Raw genomic sequence first — 26,751 nt, forward strand, 5'->3', positions numbered from 1 at the left:
TTCAGGTTATTAAGCCACATACCACACTAAGAATGAAAATCTAAGCCCCAAGGGCACCATCATCTGTAACCCACCTTTAGAAATTAATATAGAATTCCAGAAGTATACTTCTATAGCAGTGTAACGACTCTGAAACTTAAATGCCCCACAAGATACATTGGCCTTAAGAACAGACCACGCATATTAGAATTATCTTTTCCTGAGTGATGTTTCTTTGGGTATGCTGATGTCACTTTGGCTGACCAAGTCTACTTTGATAAAGCACATAAGCAACTAGTAGAAATTCTGAACATTCCTGGTTGCTGCAAAGAATGATTCAACTGAAGCCATAGAAAGCAAAGCAGTGACTAAGCATCTGAATAACACAGACACATTAATGCATAATTAACATACAGCAGTTATAGTACTGCTATTCCCCACTGCTGTTGGGAGGTGACAGATTCTTCCTTAATTGTATTCACATGATGCTAACTTTCCACCAAGTTCAACCAAGTTGTGTTTCTCTAGTATTGTTTCAAATAAAAAGAACACATATGATACAATCAAGCTTCCACCAAGCCTTAAATACAGATCTATTTAAGTGAAGCCACTTAAAACTAGTGCTTTCGTGCTAGAGCTTATGCTTCTAGCACACTGGGACTCCATTTGAACAAATACACTAGAATCATAAACAGAAAACAAGACATGTTTGTAGGGAGCATATACAGAGATTTATTTAATCAGGTTTACTATTTACAGTTGAGATCACTTTCACATACTACTTTGCTACTCTACACAGCTACATTGTTTCCAAACCAATTTAAGATCTACAGTCTAACAGTTCACTCAACACATAAAACCGCTCTTCATAGAAAAATGAAATATTTCATTATAGAACAGTAGTGCATACATTATACTCCTGAAAAGCCAGCTTGTATTTTAAACCACTAATGTCTGAAAGATTTGATCTCAAAAGGTCAAAACTGCAGTCACACAATCCTAAAATTTTGGTTAGTCTTTTTTTTTTTTGTACTTTTTTTTATATATATATATATATAAAGTGTACTGGACTTAAGTGTTTTTTTAAAAGTGACACTGGTGAGGGGCAAGATTAAAATGTTTTTTTCTCAAATTAAATACAGCTGGCTTCCTTTGTACAACTTTGGCCAAGAAAGTTCCATGTAGCGAAGGCTTAAAAAAATCCTCTCTCTATATGCAAGATTCAGCCAGTTAATGCTTAGAGGTAATCTACCAAAGTAGACACACATCCTTTAACTTTCCTATCAACCAAATTACACTCAACTTGCAAATGGTTCTGAAATTAGAAAGTTTTACTGTTATACTAAAACATTTAGATACATGAATAGCTGGCTAGAACAGTGGAAGTCACAGGTAATTATATGGGTGTGTGTAAAGCTGAGTTGTTTTGCCCATCACCAGTGTACAGTACGGCTGTCCTCATCTGTGAAAGGTGTGCTTTGACTAAGCTGAGGGCAAGAAAGCTCTCGCAGGAGACCCGGCCCATTCACCTTCCACATAAGTGAGATACGATCGAACTGTGTGTTCGCCTTCTCTTCTAGGCATAGGTTCCACCAGTGATGAGAAGTTCGTAGGCAGGATCCCGACTCCTCCTACATAGTACTATACAGGCACACAACATGCCCAGAAGCTATGGAGACAAAAAAAGGGAACAAGCTGAGTACAACGTACTTCAAGAGATTTAACCTCAGCACAGAAAGTGTCAGCATGCTCTGAAAGACTGTAATTCTCCCTAAGGAAAATGGCAACAAATGCATTGCTCTTGAAAAAGCTTCTTTTCCTGATGCAAAAAAGCAAGCGCCACAAACTCCAGCCTTATTTTCTTGCAAGATTGTCTTGGACATCCTCAACAAAAGTTTTTTGGGTCAATCACTTGTGTTCTGCCTCAACAATTCAGATGGAAGAAATTAATGTTTTTTTTTCATGAAAGGTACCAATTTTTAGATACCATATCTAGCATGAAGAATCAAAGTGAAATTCAAATGCATTAGCCTCTAATTGCTATAATGAGAAAGAGGAAAACTTTATGAATCTACTTCACTGCTGAAGCCTCTTTCAAGTGCTCAATCTCTGTTAACACAACATATTAGAAAGCTTACGTCCAATGTGAATTATTCACTTTTAGACATCTTGCTGATGTTAAAATTCACAGTACTAGGACTGTGCTGGCAAGTTTGCCAGGAATTTAGGCTATGATCACCAAGTATACATTTACAAGCTTTAAATCAGATGGATGTAATCAGGGATGTAGGACATGACATTTTGCAGAAGCTGCACGTTTACTGAAGGTAGAATAAGACTGTACCTACTAAAAAAAAATAATCAGGTATAGTGTTGTGTTCTATAATCTGCAGTAACTGATACAGCAAAAACCCAGTGAATATACCAGTACTGGGACAAATAAAAGTTTGATGCAAACATCACATGTGTAACAAGTTTTAAAACTAAATGATGGTACATGCAAAATAGTACTCAAGCCTGCTGAAAGACTGAATAGAGAATGTTTTAAAACTCCTAACTCTAAATAGCAGTTATTAAAAAGAGGCATGATGAAATTCTAGTGTAAGCTTTTAATTTCCTGGAAAGGAACAAGCTGTAAAGATTAATAATACTCTTTGTCTGGAGTGCATTATCTGCTTTGGATCTATAGCAGAAACCATCTCAGGTTCAAAAAAGCACATGCAGAGTAACCTAGAGTATAGCACTTCAGCCTGTTGGTAAATACAGCACCTTTTTCACTTTTCATCAGTACTTGGGTGGTTCCAGTTCAGGCTGACTCCAAATAGATCTTATCATAGAAGAGTTTGGGATGGAAGGGACCTTTAAAGGCCATCTATAGTGCAACCCCCCTGCAATGAGCAGGGACATCTTCAACTAGATCAGGTTGCTCATATTGGTATATCCATAAGAGAAAAAACAGAGTTACATGAGAGAATGCCTCTTCATGGGCACAGCACTTCTAAATGAAGAGGTAACATCCACAATTAAAAAAAACACCTTAAGTTAGACTTGTGAGATGGAGGGTTTATTGTAGCTGCCAGCAGCTACAGAACTCTGAAGAAGGCTTGCAGCCTGCAAGTACAAGAACTTCATCTTTCTCTCTGTTCAAAACAAGGATTATATGAAGTACGCTGCATAGAAACACTTCCTTTAGTCTTTTGCTATAATTCATTCTAGTCATGTATGTCAAATAAAAGTAGTTCCATCACATTTGCAGTTATTCACACAAAGATAATCCTGCTCAATGACTCAAAGACATTCAATTTATACAGTCTTGTGTGAAATCTGAAACAATCAGGTACTATAATAAAACCTCCTGTAATCAAGGTTTTGAGTTACTATTTAAAACATTTATATCCTTCAGGAGGCCACTGAGTATATTCCTAGAATTCACTTTAAATACAGAAATAACTCCCATATTTGAACTTTCTCTACAGAAATGATTTATTATATAATCTTAAAAAATGTCAGCACCTCTGCAACCTTTTCTAAGGCATTTGATTCTGTTTCTTTTCAGTTGCTACTTAATATTGTGAAGAAAAATATTTTAGAAGTCTGTATTGAGGAAGGATCCATGCATCCTCCTCTTCAATCCTCTGAAAAGTTTAAAAATATCCCACAGTCAGAAGGTTTGTTTAGTTGCTTTTATCCATTTTTTAAATTTGCCAGTTAGCAATAACTATATCCAATCTTTCAAACCAATTTGCTTTTTTCATACAAAAAGGCTCACTGGCTGTACGTACGTATGTCAACCTCAGTATCTTGTAAATGATCACTAACTACAAAAGCTATCTTTAAGAATGAACTTTGCAGCTAATTAAGCAGCACTTCTATTGCACTGCAAAGCCTTTGCTCCCTTCAGTTTGCCTCCTATTTATTATTAGTTCTGTGCTGTCACTGTAGTCAAGACCAGGGAACTATTGCACATGCGAAGATCCCCATGGTAACTGAAACATGAACATACCAAAAATTACTTCTATGCAGAAAAGACTTAAGTTTTCCACAAATGCCAAGCCTTGCAAAAATTCTCCTCAGCCTTTTCATTTTAAAGAAAGTACTGAAGGCTAAATTTGTTGAATGTAAGAGGTAATGAACTTCGGACAACCTTATTGCGTAACATATGAAATAACAATCAGTTCAGAGTGGACTCTATGCAGTGAGTATAGGAAGAGGTAGTAAAATTCACCAAAATGTAAGAAAAACATAATTACTCCTCTAAGTTTACAGGACATGACCAAGGTAACAGGTCATTTGCTGAAGTTAATGCTCTTATATCCATTTCAATTATTCCACAGACTATTTTGCTGAGAATCAGGCTAAGTACATACTTAAATTCTTTATTACAAGTAAGAGGATATCAAAATGTATGTCTTGAAGTTTCAGGAGATAAATAATAGAATGTCTGAATACTGTTCAGTATCAGCTTGACTGAAACTAGTGTCTTTTTAGAACATGTGAATTTACAACCATTTGAACTGTAAGCAAAGATAGAAGAATATAAACTCTGATAGACTTAAATGTGATTACCACTCAATGAATATTACTAGAAAGAAATTTCAAAGGTATTCCCAACACCCTGTATTCTATATTTAACTTCATTCTATTCATTTTCTGAACAGGTATCATGTAGCTTATTTTAAGCAAGAAAATTTCAAAATGCTATACTGCAGCACTAGCAAAGAAATTTCTCTGATTAATCTTATTTTCTTGACAAACTGTTTATACAATACGTAGTTTCTGCCAATAGCTTGATTACTGACAGAGACGCATCAAAGAGCACCCACTGCAGAAGGGATACAACACAAGCTTGCCTAGAATTGATGAGCCAGGAATAACAGAAGGATGCAAGCAGCCACATTTTCATTGCAAGCATGTGTCAGAAATTCTGGCCCAATCCCAGAGAGGATTATAACTGTGCCACATTTTGGGGCAGACCCATTAACCTGCAAACTGCAAAAGTAGGAATAATGCCTCCTCTTGGGATTTAGCTCACCCAGCCTCATAACATACATTGTTCTCCTACACAGAAAGTCTGCCACAGTAGCCATGGCTGTGGAAAATACATTCATTTACATTATACAAACATATTTCAGCATTCGAGCAGACTAAATACTGCTTCAACAGTTAAAGTTTTAACAATGGCAATTAAAAAAATACCTTCGTTCAGAAGACTAATTACAGATATCACCAAATTTAAAGTTCCATAGCTGAAGTAATCTGGTTCTGGACAATTCAACAATATTACTGTACACAGTGTTACCTATGAGTATATCCTTGTAGCATTGAAATAGAAAATCAATCATATTTCCACAAGATTGCTTACAAATGATTATTTACCTTCAAACACACAATCCAGCTCAAAAGCTGCTTTAGAAAACAAAAGTGTCTAAACTGCCTAACTCATGAGGAAAAGTGTTTTCTGAATTTAAATGCTATTAAGAGCACAAAACTAACTTTGAAATTAATTTTCAAGTCTCTTGGGATTCAGCATATGTACTACATTTCTCAGAAGCCGTAACATTGGCACAGTCTGAAAATAATGTGATTAATGTACTAAGCCGGTCAAATTGATAAGCATTCAAAATTCCAATTTTACAGATAAGTTTAGAAGACAGTCCTAGTCTTTTTAAAAAAATCCAAATAAATACTGAGATATACATTAGTGTATTTCCTCAGTTACTTTTTTATGGCCAGGGTAATTGTAACAGCTAAAGTTATATGGGAGACAGCCTGTGCTCAATTTTAAGTAGGCAGGGTCTACACAATGCAAAGCTCAGTTGAACAAGAGCACAACATGCTGTCAAAAACCCTGGTGTATCTCCTGGGTGGTCTCGACATTATTTGTATGTCATGAAGCACAGTTAAGATGATGTACCTCTAAAATGGCATGAAGTATGAGCTATCTGTTTTAAAGTTGGAAATGAAATATTATGAAAAAGTGTGAAATGCCCTCAGAGCAGAGTCATAACACTTAGATAATCAGTTTTCAAGAAATATTTTACTATTTACATTCTAGTAGATTACTACATGTAACACTGACTGTTCAGCTATCTTCAAATCTAACAGAATATATATCCACAAAGGTTTTTAGACCATGCATGGTTGAGAAATTCTATGTTGAAGTGTTTAGAGCCTTTTGACTGATGCTCATTTATCCCCCAAACCAAGGAGGGACTAAGGCTGTCATCATTCTGTGCACACTTGCAATAACCTGGAGAGTAGTTTAGAATTTCATGTGAGAAAAAGTTTACAGCTAAAGAATGTTCTCTTACCTGAATAGCAGCAAATGCTAGTGCTGCCCAGATGACATACATCATGATCTCTTGAAGCTTCTTCACAACCAGAGCCTCACACCCCTGAAACAAGCAGACTTCTTATATCCACCTGTCAACCACGTTTAGACACACCCCCCCCCAAAAAACACCCCCAAAAGCATCAAACAGGGCAGAAAGAGAATCCAAACACTAAAGAAGTCATTACTTCATATATCGCAGATGAAAAAAGGAGGGTTCCACACACCCTCCCCCCCATCTAGAAACCACATTTATTTCCTGATAAAAGTAAATACACCCAAAACTTCATGCTCCCACTAAAAATAAAATTAAATTATTGTCAGCAAAAGCATGTGGCTACGTAAGTTCATACTTTGGCTGTCTTACCTCAGAATAAAGGTCCATGGGGCGGGTCAAACTGCCAGTACAATTGCTGAGGGTTGCTTTGCAACAGCTAAGCGGCACACTGTTATTTTTAGTTTGTTTGAACCAGACAGTATTCTCCCAGTCTGAATAGTTATGGATCCCACAGCAGCGCAACTGAAAAATCATATAGGTAAAGAGCCTTATCAGTTTATCAGTCAAGAAGTGGGATGAGACAGCAATTCTAATTGCATTACTAAGAACACAAGCACATTAAGATTCTGTTCCATTGCAGAAAAATACATAAGTACTAAAAGTTTGAATCCAAACACTGATTCATAGATAGCCAGTTACACAAAATGCATCTCCCCATCAACAATGTCATAATTCTACTAATTTTAACTGAGTTAAGCTATTTATTGACTAATCAGCTGTTTCCTAGATCTGTCAGAATGGAGGATTATGTGCTACACAAGCAGCAGAGCAACACAGCATCTGACTGAAAAGTTCCCATGTGTCTTGCAGTCTCACCTGTCTCTGTACATAGTCAATAGCACGACTGGCTGCATCAGGGTTTGTCCCATTGTACCCATTGTATACTTTCCGAATGCTGTGATCAACTTCATCCTCCACCTGTGAAGTATTAGGACAGCATCTGCATTAGCACACCAACGCAAGTAGTACAGGGCTAGGTAAAATAATCTTACTTCTAATTATAGCAACTCAGGAAACCAAGGTAATTCCCTATCACCTGAAGTCAGCAGACTTTGGTAGTACTGCTTCTTAAAATTCTAACTTGACTTTTGCAAAGATGCTGCTAGCTTGCAGCTAATGGATGAGAAAAAACAAAGCAGCCATCTTCTGTAAGATTTTAGACAAAGTAGCTTTGCAGTGTATCTCAGAAAGGAAATCACTTTTATTATGACACTGTGGCAGACATTCCATGAAGTTAAGGGCTCTCCCTAAGAGCATGCATTCACCTTTCCACTTCCTCCTCCTCCTTCAAAGTTCCAAACCAAAACCAGTATAACCATCTGGACTAACTCGTTCCCTTTGGGACCACAAGAATATAACTAAGTCATAACACCTGCTCTCCCCATTCTGATTGAAGCACAGGTAAATTCTCAAAGATGAGGTCTTTTGGCTCTCTGTTCAGTCCCAGTCCCCCCCACACCTCCTGAGAAATGCTGATGGCAGTACGTTGTACATAGCAACAGCTACTGGAATAGCTCCTAAAGCTACTGCGGATGAGTCAAGCTGCTAAAGATGCTGTCAAGTACACGTGTTGGAAATGGATGCTACACAAGAATCACCACTTGTCACCCAAAAAGGCATCTTATAATGCCCATTTTGGAGAATATCTTACTAGAACCTTTTAAGTAATATATTTCACTGTAAACTGTAACTTAAATGCACAGAAAGTTTGGTGTAGCTAAACATTCATACAATAGGAAGATTAGCTCCAATTTGTTTTTTTTTTTTCTATCACATTCAACCAGAATTATGTACAAGGAATGTCATCTTAGGGCTGAGCATTAACTAAGCATGCATACTGTTTAAATTTGCAAGTTACAGTAGGAAGGTCTTGCGAACACATCATTCCCTTAAATGCTTTAAGGGAAGAAATTTCTGCAGCAATAGCACAAGCTTCATCCCCCACCCTCCCCCAAGAGTGCTGGTTCTCTTTACAAGTAACACTGTATCAAGACAGGTATGATTTGAAAGTCATTGTAGCCTGCACAGGCAACTCGTTTCAGACTAGCTTAAAATCAATTGTTTGATGATTTAACACCTTTGATTCATATAACAAAACAGCTGTTCAATTTGTCACATAGGTTTTTAAATCATTTATTTCAGTGTTTGCTTGTATATCATTTGGCTTATGGTTCAATTAGGGCAACATTATGCCTGAAAGTCATGCAAATTATATACAATCCAAACAGAAGTCACTAGCTCTAGCTAACTGGCAGGTTTTAAGGAAAAATGGAGAGAGTGAACTACTCTACCCAGGGGAAAAAAAGCCAGTAATCCCTCAAACTGCTGACAGCCTGTTTAATCCCTACTGCCAGTTACTGAAAGCCTTACTTTTACTGGTAAGGTCCATTGCTAGCAGATTCTGCAGCAAGTCAGTCTATCACAATATGACCTAGGCATGCTTCATGTTGTTCGTGTTGTTCTGAAGGAGTAGAGTCTCAATTGGGTCCACACATGCAAGAGGCATGTTGGAAAATTAAGCGATTTTAGATCAGTCATTGTATCTTAACTTACAAGGGCACAATGCCACTTTGAGGCACTATACTCAGTCTATTGGTACCAACGGTTTTGATGAACAACTGCCATGACTTCAATTTTTCCTTTTGTTTGGAAGTTTGTGCAGTCAACACTAAAGTAATTCTAAGATGATCTGGGTGCCTTTTAAAAAAAAAAAACCACAAACAAAAACCAACAAACAACCAACTACCAACAACCAAAAACCCCACAGATCTATACATGCCATGTCAGAAACAACAGAACAAAATTAGGAAAGCACAGAGCTGCATTATTTATCCTGGCAAAAATAATGAGAAATCTAAACAGATTTCACCTTCCAGTTCACTGGTAATAAATCTGAGTTATTTCTGACATTCCTGCTGCACTTGAAAACAATAGTTTAAGATGCTAAGTACTGCAGGGTAGTAGAAAACTGCCATCTTTACTAAAAACACCTGTCTGTCCTTTCAAAACATTTAAGATTTAGTTTTCAAATACTGACTCCCAGAAATGGCTTAACATAAGACCATGCCATCACCAAGAAGAAACTACCCTTCCCTCTTCCCCTAAGCTCTGACCCTGTATTACTTACAGCTGTGAAACTATGATAGCAAGGCAAAAATGAGAGGCAAGAGGAACGAACATGCAGCTGGGACCAATCCAAACACTTAAGTGTTTCAAGTGTGTAATTTCAGATGGGCTAGGGAAGAAAGACCTATGCATCTGATTTTATCTGCTCTGAATGCTGTTAACTGGAAAAGAGTGAGACACTTTAAGACTGGAATGCAAAAGAGAGTAAGATGACCACAGCTTAGTACAGATCAGATCCACAGTAATTCCTGAATAACTACACTGTAATACACTATGTCTCTGCAAGTATTGGAGCAGAAGGCAACCATTCAAGTTAACATGTAAGAATTCAACATGTTTCCCCATTCTCAGTTGTACTTCCTTCCACTACAAGTCTCAGTCCCAAATGATCTTCTCAGTGCACTGCCAAGACACCAGAAATCAAGTACAGACCATGAGAAAAACATAACCTGAATTTAAGCACCACCGATAGAGCATTTCTGTTGAGGCAACCTATTCTAACTTATCAAATCAGATTTATAATGCGTAGTTCAAGGTCCTCTTGTTAGCTGTTTATTCAAGGCAGCCTTCCTTTGTAAACCGAGCAAAAACTCTAGATTTTTACTTAATGGTTGTCTCACTGATTCTTCCAGGATAGCAGGAGAAAGCAAGCAGGAGACAATACTGAACTATTAAGACCTGGGATGTTTAGAAGGCCAAAAAAAAGGCAATTGGTGTTATAGTTCAGCTTGCTCTTAAGATATCACTGGAATCTCCTATGATGTGATCATACTACACATCACAGCTAAAAATGCCTTTTCTACTAATATTTTGGCAAAATTTAGATGTAGACATAACAAAAGCCAGTGAAACTGTGCTAGCTAGAAGTTTCTTTTCTTCAAGCTACATTGTGGTATCTCTAATACCACGTGGTATATTTCTGCCACGTATTATGCTGGTAGAAACACAATTTTATTTCCCTGGTCCTTAACTTCCAGCAAACAGTGGGAGAAGTCATAATTTGTTTAGCCGTAACCCTTGTCAACAACATGTATAAAGCTAGACAGTATACATTAACACATTCAATCTATTTGATTTTATTATTATGCAGTGTTAGTTTGTACACCAAAACATAAGACATTTAAGTTATTGCGTATCAAAACAATACACCCTATGTTCAAATATTGCGTAATCTAAATAATTCATAAAGTCAAAGCATAAATAAATTAGAAGACCATCTGGAAAATGGAAAGGTACCAATTACCAGAATTCCCCTCTACTGTTTAACTGTTAGTGATTAGTATCGTTCAACTGTATAGGTATTTCTTTTGCCTCTGAGAAAACTTTTTGCTTTGAAGAATATTTATGTTTTAAATTTTAAGATACTGATATTTCAAATTAGCCCACTTAGAGGTTTAGTTTTATTCCCTTAAATACCCATTAACAATTCTACAGAATCAAATACAGTAAAGACTATATCTCTGTATTTTGGTCACATTTCACAACAAAACATTTACTGAAATTGAGAAGTTATTACCTTTGCTCTGTAGATGTATCCAAGAACCACCACCACAACTTCAGTGACAAAAACCAAGAGCAGGATGATCACAAACTGTAAAATATAATCAAGTGTGGCTGTGCAAATAGTTTATACCTATTTGCTTTCCATGTAGATTTTGCTATTTAAAGTAATTTTTCAGGTAAGGTTTTGATTTAACAGTAAAGCAGGCAGCTGACTAAATGAGTTCAGAATTAACTTAATTCAATAAGCTAGTGTCATGGCTTCACCAAGTATTAAGAAGCTACCCAGCCAGGCAAGTGCTGATCATTAGGACTGAAAACACCGCACTGGAGTGCTTTAATCAAGTGCTTCTTTCAATCTTTTTTCTATCAGATAAATAGGAATGTCACATCAAAGAAGCTACCCAGTCTGTTACTAAGAGCAGTAGATGGACTAAGGGAACATTTCTTCAGATTAAGCCCTGTAAGAACTGACAGAGACAGCAAGATATGCATTTGTCTTGGTAAATTTAGGAGCACTTTAAAAGAAAACTGTTAAAGAAGTCTACACAGTATCAAAAACACTCTGACACCCCGCTGCCCCCATGGGGACAGTTTAAATACTGGCCTCTCTTCTACCTAATTCTCAAGACAAAATTACAGTTAAAATGCTTGGAAACACGTGACATAAAATACTGCAGACCAAGTGTCCAAATTAAGCCATACAGAAAAATATTTAGGCATCACCAGGTCTAATGGCAAGTGTCCCTGCCCAGGGCAGGGGGGGTTGGAACTAGATGATCTTTAAGGTCCCTTCCAATCCAAACCATTCTATGATCATAACAACTCTCAGTTAAACTTGATGCAAGATACTTAAATCAAGAAGGCTCCTGGCTCACCATTCTCTGTCCAATTTCAGCTTTTCAACCAGAACAGATAAAGGTGAGATTTTAAAACTCTTACGACTTAATGATATGGTTTCAAGTTTTTTTTTTTAAGGAGATAACCACAGTTCTAAAAAAGGTAAAACTGAGGAGCCTTCTGCTGCCAGAACCAGCTAATTTAACATCATTATTCAGAACAGAAAACTGAAATAAGACGTTCTTAACAAAACATAAGGGGAAAACACTTAAGGCCATAAAGTAAGATTAGAACAAACTTAAAATATTTTAGAAGTCTATTAAAAGAGAAGGCAGCCAAATATAAAACAGGCAAACACCACCATATAAAAACTTTGTAACTTACCGTAGCAAGTCCACAGCGACTTTCACGAATTGTGGCACAGCACCCAATGAGTCCAATAATAAAAAGAAGTGTTCCCACAGCTATGATAATAACTGCTGGAATTAGTGTGTAGACATCTTCAAAGAAGTGATCATAGTCATCATATGTGATGAACACATAGGCTCCCACGTAGCACAGTATGCCTGCTGCTGCCTACAATAAACACAATAACATGACAAGTTTCTTTGAACACCAAACTCTCCTTTCAGAAAGGCTATTTTGCAACATTTATTTTCTCAAACACCATAAAGTGGTCTTCCTCAGAAAATAGATTCTTTTTTTTAAATTTAGACATCTTTGATAGGTTATAGCATATGTTTATTTGGAACATCTCAAATGCAGGCTAGCCGGTAGTTTTCAAGCTACATTTAATCTAGGCAGATTTAGTTTTGACTACACTCTGGAAGTATTCTGAGGCATGTAGTCAAGAAAGGAGGGTAACCATGCTATGAAAACCAAGATCTTGCTCCCTGTTCTCAAATACTTCCCTCCCATGGATTCCAGCCCATCCAAACAGCAAGTTATTTGCTATTCAACAGCTTTTCACAACAGGTATGCAGCTCTTATCTGCCATTATTTACCTACTACTTCCATTTTGCTGATTACTACCTATGATTTAATGTTAGAACAAATAGATACACACATTACGAACTCTAACCTCTGCTAGGGAAAGATGATCTGCTAGAAACAACAGCCTTTCTGAAGCATTCACAGCACTAGAAAATCTGATTCTAACCAACAAAGCAGGTAGGAACAAATTTAAAACACTAATTATTTAGAAAGAACCAAATACCTAGAGACACATGCCACAAAACTTTTAAGAGATATTCTCAGAAGGATCATTGCAGAAAATAGTCTTTATTACAAAGAAAAAAAAAAATCACTTAAAGTTACTGCAAATAAGAACTGCAGGATGGATCTACCACTATATAGATTTAAAACACTAAGCCAAAGCACTTATATCAATCTGATATGACCTTACCTCCCTTATAGTTACACACACATCAATAACCAACACATCAATACCTTCATTAACTTTAAGCTGAGCAGACCTAGTGAAGGACAGACAGCTGTTACTTGAGGAGCCAGCTAACATACAATTATTTCAAAATAAAAGGCCCTTATCAATATTTGCTTGACAGACAACATAACTTGAACATCGTACACACTTTTCTGGTGTCCCAATACAAGGCTAAGCTAAAACAATCCACTCAGAAGACGCAATGACTAAGATGTGATCTGGGGAATTTCATTCTGCTGTAAAGGGTAGTGTCACCATTACGATACAATCCTAGACACAAGAGTTCACTCAACTGCAATATTACACACTTCAGCTCTCACCTGAAGAACACTGCAGGCTGCCTCCAGCCCTCCTTTCCCACTCAGTGGCCTTGTAACTAACCCTATCCCCGCACTGACAAGAGGAGGGCAGATAGACACACACATAGCTAATTCCAGTAACTATAATACTACAGGACTGGGTCATGCTATTGTAGAATCAAAGAGTCAATTAATAATTCAGGCCAGGAGGGACGTCAGAAGATCATTTAGTCTGATTTCCTGCTCAAAGCAGGGTCAACAATGAGTTCAGACTAGGTTGCTCAAGGCTTTGTCCGAAGTCTTGAAATTTAAGGCTGGAGATTCCACAGGCTCCCTGGGCAACCTGTTCAGTGTGGCACAGAACAAGACAAGACATAAGATGACTGGTACCTAGTATTTCATCACTGTTTGCTACTATGTACTAGATGTACTGCAATATTACTGCAACTACTTCCTATAAAACAATACTCCATAAACACTACTAGAATAATACTTTATGTATGGAACATCCCCTGCTGCGTGTTACAGAAACACTATGTCAAAGAAAAAGGTACTAAGAGCCAGCTCAAAAGTATCATCAGTTCTGCATGGATTTGAGCAATATATTTCAACTCTCTGCTTCCCTTTCTGCAGTGAAGGTAAGCGTGTACTCCGCAGGAATCTTAAAAGCATCCAGGAGGCTCACATTCATACAATACAAGGTGCTATGTAGATACAACGGTACTGAAACTGAAAATTCATTAACAGCCAGAGACCAACAGCAAGACATCTTCTCCAGAAAAGAAAATCTGAAGTGAACAAGCTATTACAAAAATCGCCCCTTTGCACAAAAGATGTTGAAATGCTAATCCAACTATACAAATCCTGGCATGTTAGGTACAACATAGCAAAATGCAGACATACAATCTCTGTACACAAAGCAAAGATTCAAAGTAGTGTCACTGAACAATGGAATTACATTAACTGTTGCCTAGCAATGAAGCATGTGAATGACAGGACAGTGATGTAATCTCCCATTTCTAAGAACTAAAATGCTTGTTAAAAATACAGTATATTGCAAGGTGGCAGATGAAAACGCACAGCTGTGGCTAGCATCAGGCACAGAAAACATACCATAAAACTGAAATCAGAACCATTTGTAAACCCCTTTGTCCTTCTCTGTTGTGTGACATTTAAGTGGCTTCCTTCATTCCTAAGAAAAATTTGGTTCATAAACTGCATATAGATATATAGGTCCCCCTATAACCTTTTTAAAGATTAACTTTTAAAAAAAAAAAACCTGTCTACAGGTGTTAGATTTGCTTCCCTACTTCAAGAAGTATATACCTTTTAAGAAACTTTGCTCTTCCAGTATTATGCCAGATAAGATGAGTCTGACAAATACAGAGATTAAATATTGTCTCAGAAACCAAGGCCACACTCTGTGCTTTTTATCAAAATTAATATTTTATAATGACTATCAGAAATGCAGATTTTTCTTTAGACTTCTCAGATTAAAGCAGCCTGGTCTGAAGACTTCACTAAATCCTTTCCCCACATGGTACTACAATGACTAATCAGCCATGACAGCATTTGGCCTTAGGTTTTGCTTCTAAAGAATGTTGTGGAACTGGTGTTTCTGTGGAAGAAGCTGCAGAATTTTGGGAACAGCAGTGTGCATTCATATGTCTATAAACCTTGCACTAGAATAATGAGGAAGCTGAAGATAAAGACATGAAGCAACCAAACCCTTAAAAATTACTGCTAACCCTTCCTCAGAATCACTTCAGCAAGTCCTGAAAGCTAAGGTGCCTGCTGGAGCTTTCATAAATTTTAAAAGCTATGAAGATTAAAACTCCTTTCCTGTGTGTCACAGTTAAACATTATCTTTGAACAGATACAATACCTAGTCTATCACAGAACAGTGAAAACAGCAACACTATCCAGTTCATCTACAGAACAACAAGTTTCAAATGCCTTCTCTTTTCCTTTCACACCACAGCCACAGGATGCTTGGTGCTTTCTTCAGCCTGCTCTAAACTGGGGAGGGGGGAGGTCTCTACATCAGCATTTTAGCTGGGATTAGGAAAGTGCTTTTGAAGCAATCCTTTTAATTTTCACTTACTACCTTCTGGTTTGCATCACTGAAATCATGTTAGGAATGTAAAACAGGACTCGCTTTGGATGAAACTAAACCAAAGATAACTGCAAATAGGTGTTCAGTCATTGGGACCAGACTAGCCTGAGGTCCTTCCTCCCTTCCCACAATTCAGTAGTTTCAACATCCAGTCCTGAGCACAATTTGGTTTTGTTCCACATCCACAGCACCATGTGTAATGTAAAGAAAGCATAAACACTGTGACTACAGATAAAGAGCTAGTTTTACCTGTACAAAGTATACAATCTACACTGATCATTGCTGCACCAGTTAGATGAACACTTGTTACCTGTTACAACCCAAGAATAAAGTTGAACGCGTGCTTTTTAAAAGAAAACAAAAACAACTCCCCAAAACAGTACCATGTGCATAAATCACTTGCATCTCAAAAAGGGAATCACCTAGAGAAACTGAAATCTGTATTGCAAGTAAAGACACAAGGATAATAAAAAAAATAATCCAAATCTCAATGCTTATTATCCTGCAGAGTAAACAGTAAATCTGTAGAAGTCCAAACTCGCTCAAGTCGAAGATATTTGAATAAAAAGCTAACACATTTACAATCATGCATCTCCTGTCACTAAATGGAAGCCAAATATATGAACTGTGCACAGTTCAAATAAGTCTTTTATAAACAGGGCTTGAAGGAAGAATTCTCAAACTTAATCTGCTCAAGGCTCTGAATAGAGATGTCAGCAGCTCCTGAATTTCTGCCAGGTCACATGTGTGCTCTAGGGAGATAACTGGTTATTCAGCATTTCCACATCCTTTTAGAGTTGTTTGCATCTAACTTGTAGTACTGAACCTGAAGTGGCATACTCTTTATTTTAGGATGAATTAACCTTTAAAAAGACTGACAAGACAAACACAGTCAATGAAGACTGTTGCAAAAGGCTTGAACAATTAGACATCCTTTTCATCGGAGAAAAAATTTAAAAATACATGGGCCTCCTACAGTTCAGAAAAACCTTGATATTATTGCTTTGGCATGGGCCTCTAAGAAGTTATTAAAAGCTGTACAAATATGCAAAGAACTGGAGGGAAAGTTGGATGATCTACTGACACAATGATAAACATCACTCAGAATATTACAGGAAAGCATATTTAAAATTTGGGGTTCTTAGAGTGAGTAAGCTTTCACCCCATCTTTGGGCTGCCCCACATCTGTTTCACAGTCAGCTTTCACCTTTCACATGCACAAGGCTACTCACTGTCTAGCTGCACCTTGAAACAGTTTCAGGTTTGGGTTTTTTGTTGTTGTGGGTGGGGTTTTTTTTTTTTATTTGATTGGTTTGTTTGTTTCACAGAAAGCTGCAAACACACACAAAGAACTGGTTTCATGTTTTCAGTAATGCTCACACACTGCAGCAGTTTGCAAGCTAAAATTTTGGCTACCTAAGATGATGACTGGTAAAAAGATATTTAAATTACTTGTTCTGTTGATCATTTATTTATCAACCATGGGCACTGCAGCTCCATTTACAAACTAATGCTTCCTTATACTATCCTACTAATGTTGCTCCCAAACAGACCTGATGAAAACTTGTCCAAAGATTTTTTTTTTTACAAAGCATTGTGATTCCTGTTACTTTTGCTGCTTACCTGGCTATTGAATTTTCTTCAATTTGGGACCACAATAAAACCCACAAAAAAGAGGTTTTGAATTATTTTTTTTTACTTTTTCAATTAACTAGTCCAAAGAATAGTGTTTTACCCTTTAGAATCTGCATTTTATTCACTGTTTTAAGAAAAACACATACTCTCTGAACAAGAAAATGAAGGTAGCAGCAAAGAATTACATGCTATGAGAAAACACTTACACCTGATGTCCAATTAGGTAAAAGGAATATTTCACCTTTTTGGTAAGGACACCTACTTATAAATTTCTACTACTGCCAATTTTACCATTGTTGAATTTTGGTAGTAATGCAGATACCATTCTAAAGCCAGTTATTAGTCACTCCACTACTAAAACATCTTTTAAGACTGGGATTGTAAAATACACCTATGGTATACTCAAATGGACCATCTGCATCGTCTTTGATAAAAAGAACCAAAAAAAAAGGTAAGAAAAACACTTCCACAGTAACAGTCCCTCACTTTTTCTGCCTGGATCCTGCCCTAGGACCATGTTCCCAACTTGTGTATTGCCTTATGTTACACTTCAGTGTATCTTTGTTCTCACTGCCTTTCTAACCTGATAAAAACATGCTTTTTAAAAAAACAAGACAAACAATCCCAAAGAAACATACACTCCAGGAGAGATTTTTGAGGGTCTACCGTTCCATCAGTTCCATTCTTTCTAAGAGTTACATATCTCCATGCATACCAATGCCTGAATGTTTCCTACCCATAAGTAGGGACACTGGTGTCATGGTTTGCCACCCAGTTTTTGGACTTCTTAGAACAGTATCTTGAAAAGCATTTTTTTCCTCACTACTCCATTTCTCTAACATTTTTAGTTCTCTCCAACACTAGAGTACTGATAGCCCCATTACTGTCAGAGAAAGAGTTTCCCCGATCTGCTGCTTTAAGGTTTCCTTTTAGCTTTCTGAGCTCCAAAATCTAGTTCTTCAGTTCTAACTTCAAAAGCCCTATAGGGTATCTCTGCTGTTTATTTCTCTTACATTCTTTTCACCATTAGCTACTCCATATCTCTCTCTCCACTCTGCTCTGAAACAAATACACACCCATACTTGACATTACTTTCTCTACTTGCTTACCTTGGTGCCCATCCACCTTAGAACCCAATGGTTTCCTGACACCCTTGACTTTATTCTCATCAATAATAATTTAAGTGGAACACTGAGTTATAGCTGACTTACCCTTTGGGAGAAGAAAACTAGCAATTCCATTCAACTTAGTAAGATAGTTAGAAGTATTTTAAAGGCTTTTAAAACAAAGCCCTGTAAGAGTCAAGTAAGCCAGACTGCTTTGTCTGTACTAGCCAAATTCAATTCTGTAACACTATGCATAAAAATTTCAAATTCAAATGCTTTTGCAGCTAAAGCAAAAGGCTGAACTAGGCTGCTTCTGCATTTGGCATTACATGTTTTAAGTATCACTAATTGCAAGAGGCAGTGCAACACCAGACTGAGGAATTTTTTTTTTTTTTTAAACTAAAACAGATGTTAACAATATAGCCATTCTTTTACACCTATTTAGTCATCACATTTGTAACTCGGCCTGGTGCTCCACTGTTTCCAGATTCCTTGCCCTGCACAAGAACAATGATGATTACTCCATGCCATGGAGTTTCTCCAGGTAAAGCGATATTTCAAATTCCATGCATGACTCAAAGATACCGCATTTAGCTTTGCAAGTTGCTTTTGCATCTGTTTGGTAGTAGCTCTACTCTTAAGCACAAGACCAGACACAAAAAATCCTGAAAAATCTCAGACAAAGACTTGAAACTCATCCTGTAAAGAAACATAAATGATAACTACCATGTTACTTAAAAGCAAATCAAAGCCTTGCCAAAAATCGGGGCCTGGCCCATGTTTACTACCTGAATATTTGTGTCCAAATATTGTTAAAAAAACTCAGAAAGGGCATGACACTTCCAGAGTTTTAAATCCTAATTTTTGATAAAAAGTTAATTTCTTTAATGTACGGGACTCCAAACTGTTACAGTCCTCCAAATACACTCACTTTACTACCATAGAAACTACCAGAAACACAAAACATTTCACATCCAGAAGTCACTTCAAGACAAAAAAAAAAAAGGTTCAGTCAAGTAATCCCTGATCGGTAGCCTTGGGGATCATCTGTCACCAAAAACCTCTCAAGAAGTTTCTTCATTACCCCAGCTTTAAAAGTGCAGATCAGAAACAATTCTCAAGCTCCCAGTGAAAAAGAAAAATTACTTGGCTTATTCCTACATGTAAGAGGAAGTGAGCTCTACTTTTCTACTTTGTCCTTCTACCGATACATTTCAATGAATTCTCCCATTGCTGCATTTTCTTTCTTCTTTTCTACCAGAAACCCAAACCACACTACATACACATTGATAGCTGCAGCTCCTTTTAAGGATAGCATAGATAGTTCCTCTAAGATAATACTAAATAATTTCTAATACTATGGTTACTGTACTGTGTGCATACCCAAGTAGGAAAGTGAGCATAGAACTGCAGAAAGCATTCTTGCTGTACAGAACTGAAGCCTTGAGATTTCTCTAAATAATCATACCAAAGAATGTTTTATAATAGCTTAGTCAAATGAACTGTAAAAGTAATGATTACAAGTCAGTTAAATAATTGCAAGAGCAACTTAAAAAGTTAGTTCTCAACTACTGAGTTGAACGTACCACAGAAGCAGAGTTCATTCCTTTTTGCAAGGAGCAGGACACAGACATGAAGAAAAAGAGTCTCAAGGTAAGCATAGGGTATTAGGGACCGTTTTAGCAGAGCAGGCTGTCAAAGTACATATATTCTTTGGGAATATAAAATAGACAGACTCCCTCTTCTGAAGCAAGACTACAAGCATCTCTGAATATTTTATCCATCTATCCTGTATCCTAAACATAAGCCTGAAAATACTTCCCTAGCATTCTTGTCTTCATCTCATTTCTTCAAAATGCTTTTGACTGAATTATGCAAGTCACCCAATGAATCCTTAATTTAAGAGTTCTCAAAATAAACACATTTGATAGTGATCTTTAGATATTTGTTCCAGGTAAACTTATTTCTTCCTCTTTCAAATGAATGCAAACTTTCACTTTAACAAAGGGGTTTTTTTTAAAAAACCATGCTATTCTCAAATACTTTATAATCATCTTTTATTTGTAATTGGTCAGATTCGACGTTTCATCATCAAGATATCAAAAAATATGTCTGATTAGCAACTGCTATTTAAACTTTTTTTTTTTTTTAAGATTAGAGTTTAATGTCTGTCTGTCATACCAGTCATCCTAATCTTTCCACACTGAAAACAAACATCACATCATGCCCTAAATCCTCAGACAGGTCAATCGATGTTGGGGTTTCCACTCTACCAAAAATATTTCTGAGAATAGATGTACTAGAATTTTCCTTTTTTTATTTCTAAGATGTATTGTCTTTCAAATCACAACCACTTCCTATACAATACCCTTCTTCAAAGAAAAGGACTCAGCACTATCTAAACAACAAAGAAGTCACTAGTTGACCAAAACAGATCTTATGCAAACTTAAGATGAGATAAAGATCAAATGAAGGACTGCTCTTCCTTTGCCATTTACCATATCTACTCCAAAACTAATAACAACAAAACACTAAGAAACACATTAATCTGATCTGTACTCCTCTGATCTTTCTAAGAATGGCAAGTTTTAACTGATCCTTCTCATCAATGCATTTCTTTGTAAAGTACCTTTGAGCTTAAGCAGTCCTTGACAAACTATACAAAAGTCAAATAGGTATTTCATGCAAGATCAACATCATGCTACTCTGGATGACTACTACTCATGATGATCATGTTTTCCTGCAGTACTTTGTTTTTAAGGTAATAGGTAGGTCTACAGTAAATGTACTTGATGCTTGACACCCTTGCAAATACAACTTGGCTAAACTGTTCAGGTGCCGCACTAAAAACTTGGAAAGGTGTGTAAAGCCCATCCTCTTTTCTATATGACAAACTAGCACCTGTCCTGTGGCAAGAGGAAGATCATTTCTAAAGCCTATTTTCTTAAAAAAATATAAGAATTTAACAGGATGTGAAAAAAGCTTTCACAAGACTATACAGAAATAAGATGATTTTTTTATAGTGTCAAGTAGAAAATTAATAAGTAGCACAAGACTTTCCAAAAGGAGATCAATTGGTAGAATCACTGGCAAATTGAGTAGAGTTTGGGTCATTAAAGTCAGCAGTCATAGTTGATGAATGAGTAGGTATGGCTATGACCTGTCAGCAAGCCTGATCTCCCTTTTTCAGAAGGCTTGAAAGAAATTTTTTTAAAAAAAAAAGTTACATCCTAGACTACAGAGTTTAACAAAAACATCTCTGCTTTTTCTTCAGCAGCAGAAGTGATTTGATTCTGAACATCCTGCATTCATAAGACAGCTCAAAGCACTCTGAACATTTACATCCTCCCACAAATGAGACCCATGGTCAGGGGGGCAGAGTGTCAAGAAGTTATAATTCACTTTGATCGGCTACTCTTGCAAAAGTTTAACAGCAAACTATGCAGAAGCAACTTGCTGTTACTACAGATGACCAAGATGATGATGATGATGGTAATACATAAGATCTATATATGATACCCTATAGAGACCCATTAAATTTATAAAAGCAATTAAAGGAGGTTTCATAGCTACTTGACCAGGCAGTTATCTATTGTCAAGTCTCAGTGGAAATCTGAATGATCTAATTATCAAAATTGGAACTACATATGAATGACAAGCAAAAGATTTCTGTAACAGCACAGAAGCAATTACATTGTCAACTAGATGGGCACCAAATGTTAACGCACAGTCAGCTCAGTCAACAAATGAAACATACTAGATCAAGAGTTGGAATTCTTTCTCTTTTGCCATTTAAAAATGTAGATGTACTACTTCTGATGAAAGTATGTAGATTTCCTATTCTTAGGCTATAGCTTGCAGAAATAAAGGAAAAACATTTATTTTTGTAATTCTCACTTTTAGAAAGCCTGCCTCATTCTACATGCAGCTGACGAGTGGTAAGGTTGTTCCAGCACAAGGAACCCAGTTACCTATCCGCCAAAGAGCTATCAACACAAGTTGACTTCTTAGGCTGGAAATGGTTTACAGAATACAAGATTGGTGAAAATTTAATTTGACATTAAGTACATCCTACCTAAATACAATCTGTTCATTTTAAACTAAGTCAAGGTTGTCTCAAAAAGAGTCATTAAAAATAGATTCAGTATCACACAAAATAACTTTGTACCCATGGACTGTTTAAGCTGAATAATTGCAAATTTCAACATACAATTAAATTACTAAATGCAGCAAATAAACAATACCTTTCAAATATATAAAATATGAAAACTATCACTAAGATTTTGGGGTGGGGGAGAAAGTTCTTACAGAATTTGTTTTCATTTATTCAAAATTCAGAGCCTAATTCAAAACAGAGCCTAATTCATATCAGCAACTAAAGAAAACTCTACTTCATGATGCCATCAAGAACACAACTCACAACTACATGTCCAGCCAAAAACTTTACATATGATGTAGCAGCTATCATATAGCTTTTTTAATGCTATTTGCAACTGTGCATGTAACAAAAAGCCACACCCAAAAAAAGTCAATTCCAAACGAACAGCCGAAGTAAATGATTGGTGTAACTACCTCATACTTCAAAGATAAAGAACAAAGCCTGTGCACATCAGTCAAAATTACAGACTCCGAATATACACCACTTAAAATCAAATATGCCTCATATTTACTGCTCATCTATCTGAACAGCTGTATACACAAATGCAGGTGAGACTGCACAGATACGCATTTTCCCTGACCATGATTCATTTTTAGGCATCCATGACAGGCATACCTTTGTAAAAATTTATACAAGAACATTTATCCTATAACATGTTAGACTTCATATGACATTCAATATTAAATGATGTAGCTATACATAACTACATTTTTATGTTCTAATATCTTGTTACCCACTATTACTTTTTCAAAGCTGAAACCTTTGAACAGCTGCGACAACAGATCTTCTGTTCCTGGAGCTGGGATTAGAGGATGAGAAATGCATCAGCTAAAAAAAGAAATGGAATTCTTAAAGTCTACAGAAGTCTTTAATTTGATTTCATTTATTTAAAGCTGTGATGTTCTGACAGGCCAATTATTAAAGTGAATATAATGCCAAGCTACAGCCTGTATGTCCATCCTCAGAAAGGTCACTTACACCAACCTACTGTTCCACCAACCCGGGTAAGCTTTTATCTTACTGTCAGCACAACTGTAGTTGTGGCAGGTTTAAGTGATGCATAAATACTACAATGCAACTGTGGTTACTGGAAGAAGTGAAACGTATGACTTGCTTTTGGACTATAAAGTTTTATATATATATATATCCTAATCTTGTGTTAAAAATACGAGGAAGAAAACAGTGCTCCATACTAAGTATTTGGGACAGACATCCTTAAAGTAGAAGGCCAAAAACTAGATGGCCATAGCATATCTACAGAAATTAAATTGGCAGAGACCTGAAAACCTCAATAAGGCAACTCAAGCTGTATTCAATTACACAAGCGTCTCTACCTCAAGATTTCTAATGCTCGTTAAATCTTTACTGCCAGGCTACTGAGGCAACAGCTTCAGCTTCATCCACCTCCTAACTTTGAGCGGGGGGGGGGGGGGGGGCGGGCTGGACTGGGAGGAAAGGGACTGCTCCCACTGCTAAAACACGGGTCCCCGCGAAGGCGCACAGGACGCCTGATAAACAGAGAGCCTTTAAATACAAACTGAACCGGCGCGGGGTGCGGAAGGGGAGCGCTCCCACCTCCTGCCGTACGTGAGCGAGGACCGGAGAGCGGCGAGGCGGCGCGGCCCCGGCCCGCAGCACCCTCAGGGCCGGGCCCTGCCCTCACCGCAGGGCTGAGGGAGAGGCAGCCCCGCGCCCGGAGACCCTGACCCGCCCCAGCCCGCCCCCGGGCTCACCCAGAAGATAAGGTTAAGGAAGACCAGGACGGTTTTGGAGGAGGTGATGCCGCACTGCCCCATGGCGCCCGCCGCCCCTCAGCCGCCGGCCCCGCCGCTCCGCTCCCCTCAGCGCCGCTCCGCTCCGCCGCCGGCCCCTCCCCACGTGACCCAAACGAGCTGAGGCGGCGGCGCGGGGAGCATAAGATGGCGGCCCTTGGCGTCACGTGGCGGGAGGGGGCGGAGGAACCTAAGATGGCGAACCGCTCCCCCTTAAAGGAGCCGCCGCGCGGCACTGAGGGGCGGTTGGGAGGGCACGTGTGCGGAATGGAGGACTTTCTCTCCCTTATGAGGAGGTGGTGTCTCAGCCGCTATGGCAGCTTAGTCCGGAGTGGTCAGCAGTCCTCCTGTCCTCAGAGGTCCCCTGTACCACAGCTAATGACACCTTTCGGTAGGCCTTTAGATGGTGAGGGAAAAAGAGACCCGGCTCAGTTTCCAGCTGACGGCAGGGGTCTGTGCCTCCAGGATGCTGAAGGGTGGTGCCGGTCAGGAGTGCTGGGGGCAAGAGCTGAGCCAAGTCCATGAAAGAGCCCCCTTTTTCAAAATGACAGCAACGAGAACCTCGCTGGCAGGGCTGCCTTGATAGCCTGCTACCGGCCGAGAGTATAAAGGTGCACGGAGTTGGACTGTGAGATCTCTGGGTGCACTGATGGATTTTAAAGGAGAAACTGAACCTGGCTCCCAGTGACTACGTGACCTGTGTACCAGGCATGGCAGGCAGGGAGAGGAAATATTTAATAGTGAACACCATGCATTTTCAATCAGGACGTTTGTCTAGCAGGAACAGGAATGCTTCCAAAGAAGCAAAAGAGCATGGCTGTTGTTCCACAACCCAACAGTGAGGAAAGTGCAACCATTGATAATTGGTGGACGCATCCAGAGAAGGTGGGATTCGCCAGGGAAGAACAAAGGAAAAGTAACTTAAGAAATTACGAGAAGACGTGCATGGTTTATGCAAGCTGCGCTTTTGTTGAGACTGCACGTGGGCTCTGGGAGTGAGGGCAAGGTAACACCCATCCAGGATTTGCTGCCCTTTTTATTCATAAGGTTCTTCTCAGTGTGGCCAGGATCCAGCCCTTCACTGTGGGGGCCTTGTTGGCTAATCTCACTAGTCAAACCAAGCCCCTCCTCCCCTGTTTCTTCTGCCATTGTGGTATCTTCTTGATCTTTCTTTTGTTCTGTTTCTCCTCTCTAATCCTCCACTTTTCGTAGAGGTACCTGTCCTTCCTGAGCTGCTCTCCCTGCTTGGTGAGCTTGCTCTACTCGCTCCTTTTCTAGCTGATTTACTTCTTGGGTGGAAACGAAACTACACATTTTATTGAGGGCCTTAATATGCTAAGGATCAGTCTTGTAAAAGCAGACAAGTAACAGTCATATTCCACTATTCTGTTTCCATGGTAGCAAAGTTAGGGTTTTTTCCTTCTACAATTTTGGGAAGTTATATCCAGAACCAGTTCCTGGATACCATGGAGATACTAAATCTTTTTTGAGCTTTCTTTTCAAGTCGTTATTTATATGCTCATGGATGAAACTTCCCAGTTTTGCAAGTGTTATCAGACCATTTTCTGTCACTAAAAATTAATTTATATACCCAGAAGATATGCTTAAAGTTGGTTGCACTATTAATATGGTTTTGCATCGAATTAGTGGCATTTAAGTTGTGATTGTGTCCTGTAATTTCTACTTTTTAATGTGCTGTCTGTTTGTGCTTTATATATTACAATTCTGTGACGTGGTATTTTTAAAAGCGTATATAGATTACACTATCAAAAATGCATTGAGAGTTGATAGAAAAAAAGGCTTTCTAAGAGGAGTTTAGTATAAAAAAGGATTAATGATGATATTTAAAAACTCTTAAAGATTTTAGTACATCAATGCCGTTACACAGTTTCAATGTTGAACTTAAACATAACAGACTGCTCTGATTTTCTGTATTAATTTTCTCTACTTTCACAACGTAGTACATGTTTTGTTACAGATTCATAGGAATTGTCATCCAGTAAATGCTCTTCGGTTTCTTTTTTGTATCTAGCGTTGATACCTGAGAATGATGAAAAGGATGCAAGAAAGGGCTAGGACTTCATGCTTGGAGAGGTGACAAGTGCTGTTACACGAGGGCCTGTGATAGGGTTGCAGCTTTATATGCGCAGGGAACAAAAGGGGCTCGTGGGGAGGATGGCAAAGGGTGCTGGGCAGAGAGGAGGAATGGAGAGACTGCAGTCAGTCCTTTGAATAGGCAGAGGTATTATGTAGGCTGGACTCACATTGCCTGAGATGGCGACATCAAGCACTAAGAAAAAGATAAATGCCAAGTGTTCCTCTAAGCATGACTCCTGATGAAAAGTAAATATAACAGTGCCTGGCGTTCTTCTTTTCAATTCTGTCT

General features: G+C 38.1%; 1 protein-coding gene across 1 annotated transcript; it reads right to left on the reverse strand.

The window, feature by feature from the left end:
• Positions 1-687: 687 nt before the first annotated feature.
• Positions 688-24,483, reverse strand: TSPAN3 (tetraspanin 3). Its single transcript, XM_054213354.1, has 7 exons — positions 24,327-24,483; positions 12,219-12,410; positions 11,011-11,085; positions 7,185-7,286; positions 6,678-6,830; positions 6,291-6,374; positions 688-1,648 (listed from the first exon to the last, which is right to left on the reverse strand). Exons 1-7 carry the CDS (start codon positions 24,387-24,389, stop codon positions 1,556-1,558), a joined length of 762 nt encoding a protein of 253 aa, XP_054069329.1. The 5' UTR covers positions 24,390-24,483; the 3' UTR covers positions 688-1,555.
• Positions 24,484-26,751: the final 2,268 nt, after the last annotated feature.

The sequence above is a fragment of the Rissa tridactyla genome, chromosome 9, assembly GCF_028500815.1.
Source record: "Rissa tridactyla isolate bRisTri1 chromosome 9, bRisTri1.patW.cur.20221130, whole genome shotgun sequence".
NCBI lineage: Eukaryota > Metazoa > Chordata > Aves > Charadriiformes > Laridae > Rissa > Rissa tridactyla.